Source organism: Salvelinus alpinus, chromosome 8, assembly GCF_045679555.1.
Source record: "Salvelinus alpinus chromosome 8, SLU_Salpinus.1, whole genome shotgun sequence".
NCBI lineage: Eukaryota > Metazoa > Chordata > Actinopteri > Salmoniformes > Salmonidae > Salvelinus > Salvelinus alpinus.
In genome coordinates this window covers 74,585,487-74,591,143 of record NC_092093.1, presented here as the reverse complement: position 1 = coordinate 74,591,143, position 5,657 = coordinate 74,585,487, and the positions used below count along the sequence as shown (strand labels likewise).

At 42.5% G+C, this 5,657-nt stretch overlaps 1 protein-coding gene across 1 annotated transcript; it reads right to left on the bottom strand.

Annotated features, from left to right (window-relative positions):
* Nucleotides 1–1,096: 1,096 nt before the first annotated feature.
* Nucleotides 1,097–4,257, bottom strand: dtx3la (deltex E3 ubiquitin ligase 3L a). The gene is made up of 5 exons (XM_071415075.1): nucleotides 4,025–4,257; nucleotides 3,786–3,868; nucleotides 3,525–3,679; nucleotides 1,755–1,966; nucleotides 1,097–1,435 (listed from the first exon to the last, which is right to left on the bottom strand). The coding sequence occupies exons 2-5, from the start codon at nucleotides 3,859–3,861 to the stop codon at nucleotides 1,366–1,368; spliced, it is 513 nt and encodes a 170-aa protein (XP_071271176.1). The 5' UTR covers nucleotides 3,862–3,868; nucleotides 4,025–4,257; the 3' UTR covers nucleotides 1,097–1,365.
* Nucleotides 4,258–5,657: the final 1,400 nt, after the last annotated feature.

The following is a 5,657-nucleotide window of genomic DNA, read 5'->3' as shown; positions in this document are numbered from 1 at the left end:
TTGAGACGTACAGTATGTATACAGTCGGACGAAGTTAAGACTATCTACACACAGGGCTGCCTGCGTCACAAAGGGTAATACAAAACACTGCTAAAAGAGACAGAGACACGATCACTCACATACACAATCTTTCTCTCTCTCTCTCTCTCTCTCTCTCTCTCTCTCTCTCTCTCTCTCTCTCTCTCTCTCTCTCTCTCTCTTTCTCTCTCACACACACACACACATAAACACATGCACACACTGAGAATCAAGTCATCTCTTTTCCTCATGGGTCTATCTAAGAAAGACAGAGATAGGAGGCTTCTGATGACAAGGGAAGTGGCGACGATGGGGGCCAGAATGTGCTGGAGGATACGAGCCTGCGAGGTGCATGGGAGGGGGGACTTGAGTGCCTCGGTGAGACAGATTTGATAGCTGTCGTTGCGGTGGCTGTGGCTGCCGCTCCAGCTCCAGACCCTGACAGTTGGGACGGATGACTCTACTGTGAAACGTCCAGGAGAAAGTGGTTTAAGAGGCGCCCCTGGATGACAGACACCTCCCTAATGGGACCAGCCAATGAGATTAGACTATATTGTCTGTATGAAGCCCAGGCTGTAATTCAGTTTGAAAAGAACAGAGGGCCTTGCCGTCACCCTGGGAAAGTTCACACTCGGCAATCTGGACCAATAACACGCTAGGCCAGCAGGAAGGAAGGAAGGAGATATGAAAAATAATAACTATTAGAGGGTAAACCTTTTTCTCAGGAAAAGGGGCTGGGGCTTAGGATGTTGTTGCAGGGAGGTAGACAAAGGTTGGGAAGCATCCTGTGCTTAAAAGTCATTTGTGTGCTTTGGAGAGACTGGTGTGTGGATATGTGACAAACCTTAGTTTTCAAATTAATGCTGTTATCTTTATGGAACCACCGACATATGTCAGACTACTATATCCCGAAGAACACACCTCCTATTCAATATAAGTAGTCAGTATATAGGGAATAGAGTGCCATTTGGGACATGACCCTGGTCAAAAGTAGTGCACTACATAGGGAACAAGGTGCCTATGAGCTGGTTTTGGAGGGAAACACAGTGAGTGTAGAGACATAAACAACCACAAGAGGGAGTGTATAGCAAACAGCTGTTTATTGTACATTCTGCACATAAGGACCCTGTAATCTAAAATACAAATATATTATCAAAGCTTTCAAGAAACAAAACCGACACGATACATTACAGCAGCTAATAAACGTGTATGTAATCCTGCTGTAGAGGTCTAAAATAATTGTACACCAGGACCTGTAGGCTACGACAGAGCATTCAGCACCTTTCAGACATTACTGTTGACGTTGACAGTGTTGATAACTGATGTTGATTGGATCTTAGTCGCCTCTCATTCGATGCATTTGTCTTTCAGTATTTTTCTCGCTGTTTTCAGGTAGTCTGGGTCTGGATAGCTGTCACTGAATTATCAGAAAAACAAATGAATATCTATGACTAAAGGAAATTGTGTGTACAGATGCAGAGTTAATATAGATGAAACACTGGGTCAGACAGATTACATAGATTTACAGACATAATAGATCTAAAGCGAGTATTAAAAGATAAATCATTTAGGGCTTGATTCAATCTGTATCGCCAAAGTTCAGTGTTATAGCATGATTTAAATGTGAAGGTAATTTCCAATTGAGCCGAAATGTATGGAGGGTTTACTGTGAATGCAGAGTCCACTAACATGGGAACTTTTTCTATTGCTCTGTAGCACACACATCCAGCACTAACCTGTCTTTTCCTGCATCAGGGGTTGTTTTATGGGGTATATCCGCCCATGTGACCATATCCTCTCCATTCTCATTGGTTGCTACAGTAAAGACCAGCCTCTGGTAGAAGGCCTTATCCAATAGCCCCAGGATCCTCCTTCCATCGCGGTTGTCGGGCAAATACGCCAATGTCCTCATTCCCAAAAACGTCTTCCCTGGATTGGGATGCTTGTCCTGTAAAATCAGAATATTTGAATTAATCCAAAATAATCATGGATCTGTGAAATACCTCTAAAACTTCAATTTTTACGTCTGATTTCCTGCAAATCTACACATTTTGCCATAGGTTGGAGGCAAGTGTTTGCAGTTTATAGTATGATAACTGATGATCAATGGGCCCCACCCCGGTCGGTAATTCGACCATAATTACTACAAGTTTAGAAAGCTGTCCGCTGCACTCTTAGAAAAAAAGGGGCTATCTAGAACCTAAAAGTGTTCTTCGGCTGTCCCTGTAGGAGAACAGTTTGAAGAACCCTTTTTGGTTCCATGTAGAATGCTTTTGGTTCCAGGTAGAACCGTTTGGGTTAAATGTAGAACCCTTTCCACAGAGGGTTTTACATGGAACCCAAAATGGTTCTAACTGGAATCAAAAAGGGTTTTCCTATGGGGACAGCCGAAGAACCCTTTAGGAACCCTTTTTTTAAGAGTGTAGACTTACCAATCTAAATCATTTTAGCTGACATGGGCTAATTGAGTGACTGCTGATGCAATCCCCCCTGCCAAAAAAAAAGGCTGGCTTAAGTCATGGCAAAATGTATAGAATTGCAGCAAACTTGCTTAAAAACTGCAACATTTTCTCTACGCCCCAAGGCAAAATGTGTAGAAAATAACTCTAAAACTTCAATTTTATCTCGCCGCCATCAATAGGTGGGCCACTAAAACGCATCGCCAAAAGGTGGGTGGACCCAACAAAATGTTAATTAGAGCCCCCAAAAGGCTAGCAAATAGCTGGCATGAATGACTGTTCCTCCAGTCTAAAATCTGAGATGCAATACTATGTACACTCCTGTCTGTTTGATGTTTTCCTTTTTATTAGTGGTAAAGTTAAAGCCGGGTAACCGGTTGTGTTTGTTCCTTTTCATTATAAACGAACGTAAATTCAACGTGAAATCAATAAAAAATGTCACCATGACATTGGATTTAGGTTAGAAGTTGGGTTGATTCAACATCATCACATTGACTTTTTTTGTTGAAATGACGTGGAAAGAATGCTGATTCAGCCAGTTTTTACCCAGTGGGGTGCACCTGTTCTGAATACATTCAAAGAGATTTAATTTCCTTCATGCTAGTTGTTGACTTGTAGTGATCACCCATTCTGTGCTTCCTCCCCGGTGGTATGCAACATCTCAATGACTAGCAACTAGCCTAACCTGATTTGCCACATCATCCCATCAACTGGACGGAATGTCACCAGACTCTCTATAAGCACCTGTAGAATGTGTTTCTCTTGCCCCAGAACACTCAGACGTGGAACACACTGAGAATAGGACAGTATGAGTGAGTAAGGGAGTAAAATATCCAACACATGGCAAATACACTTCAAACTTGAATTTGAAATTTGAGCTATCATGCCAACTCCTCCTGTCACTCATTGGCATGTTTGGCTTGACAAAGACAGCAATGGAGTTGGCAAGAGTACAAACAGATCTGGGACCAGGCTATATGATGTATGCTATTCTGTATAATAACTACATGCTAAGTACTGAAGCCTTTTGTTTTAACACTAACTTACTGTTTGTATTCCATCTGCAAAAACATAATTGATCTGTATGGTGTTGTCCCCTGGGTAACCAGGGAGGTCTCTGTGTAGAATGACCCATGTCATCTGTCCCTCCGGCTGGCTGCCCTCTGACACCTCAGCATAGCTCCCCTTCACATCCCCATTAGCTGGGGGCAGACACACACAACCAGGTAGGGTCAGAGTTCAATCTTAAGCATTAGCGAGACAAATAAAGGGATGAGCGAGAGAGAGAAGAATGTCCAGGTAGTGTACCTTGGTCTATCAGTGCTGGGGGTCCCTGTCCATCCAAGTACCTGGTGCAGTACATTTTATTTTGTTGAGCACCCATAGCAGGGCTGTGGGGGGAGAGAAATAAGACAATGTACCTTTCAGTAAGAGAGGATTTTAAACTATTTCAATGAAGACATTGTAGTATTAAACTGTGGAAACAACCAGCAAGTCTGATGGTTGGCCATTGCCAGGATGTATTAAACTTAGTCCCATACACTTACCTGTGTGTCGGTCTCCACAGCCTTGTTACTCCTGGGGTCTCTCTTCAAGGGCCTTATTTCCTCCTCTGGTCCTGTAGCTCAGACCACGTTCATTCAGCTCGTCCCAATACTAACCATTACGGTCTGGGACTGGGTCTGAATAACTCTGTTTCCTCTACCAAGCAGTCACCTGAGTACTATGCTGCGGTCAAAATGTTTTGACAATAATGCTGGCAGTCCTGTCATGTGTGTGCGGGTGGGTGTGGCGGGAGGTACTTTTTGCAAGTATATGCACAGGGGTTGAGGTTCTTCCTTGTTCAGCCACACAACAAAAGGAGGCGTGGCAGAAAGTAAATAGTATCATGTGGTTTATTGTTGGTTGCTTCTAAATCACATTTAGATGGGTTGGTGTTGATGCCTTAAATGACTTAATCTACAGTAGATTGTAACAAAGATGAAGAATAACACTGTTCTTGAGCTCTTGTGTTCCTTGAATTGTCATCAATGACCAGGCTACACTTTTTTCAATGACATTTCTCAAAATGTGTTCACGGGTGTTTTGGTGGCATCGACAATTTAATTTGACTGATAAATGAATGGCTATTACAACAGGAAATGGGACTTTCTATCAGTACAGTGACTTCAAATAGATGTCAACGTAGACCAAAACTTTAACAGACCGCTCCAAACTCCCCAGACAGGTCAAGTCATGGATGATACAGGTGTTGTGGGTCGCTGGGTGTGGCAGACAGGTCCTATTGTGTTTTGGGAGTAAGTGTGATGGGGACATAGATTACCATGTCAGTTAGTATCATGCACTGGTCAAAATTACAGTGTTGTTTAAATGTTTCCTTTAAATGTTTGGTGAATGGGGTTATGAGCAACCTTCAATGGAGATGTTGTTAACATGCACATTAGCTCCATACGTGAAGATAGGAGCAGTCACTGAAGTGTACAGTACTTTCGTTATTAGACATTCTGACACACTATTACAAAATTGTATTGTCTCACACAAACTGACAGACAAACTACCACCCTGACAAGCACACACTACTACTCCAATGAAGACAGAATAGTGTATATTTACATTTCTATGTTGCTTTCTTTTGGGCAGTGTATTTATTTTGTATACTTCTGCCTATAATATTGCAGATTTTAAATGTAGATAACTTTTTTACACAATAGTACATGTTTTCTTTTGGGCAGTGTTTCGTTCTCGTCCAAACTTTGGTGCAAGTGTTGATACAAACAATAACTGGAGTTGTATCCCTGGGCTATAAGTCAAGTCCTATGGGACAATAAGAAGTGCATAGGAGGAATGGTCGAATGATGAAGAGAGATTGGCATTTTCTCTGCCCTCAGTTGCCTTTAACTCCACAGCTCTGAGTGGGAGACGGGGAGAGGGGCTCTATAGGACTATAGGACTAGTTCGCTACCGACCTGGATCAACAGGAATAGTTTTGTTGTCTGGGTGGTGATGCTTTGAGCACCTTCAATGTTCCTTAAGGAGATTCCTTTGCCCCCACCCTGCTCAGCCTTTGTGTAACTTTCACTTTCTGTGTCTACATTTTTTAAATATTCTTTGTCTTCTTTCTCTTTCTCCTTCTCACGCTCTCTCTCTCTCTCTCTTGCTACTCCTGTTGTTTCAAACTGT

Excerpts from the sequence above, each read along its gene's own strand:
- dtx3la (XM_071415075.1), bottom strand. The coding sequence starts at position 3,861 with ATGGGTGCTCAACAAAATAAAATGTACTGCACCAGGTACTTGGATGGA. Across the intron at positions 3,680-3,785 it reads CCCAGCACTGATAGACCAAG|CTAATGGGGATGTGAAGGGG; the intron begins GTACACTACCTG and ends GTCTGCCCCCAG. Across the intron at positions 1,436-1,754 it reads CCTGATGCAGGAAAAGACAG|TGACAGCTATCCAGACCCAG; the intron begins GTTAGTGCTGGA and ends CTGATAATTCAG.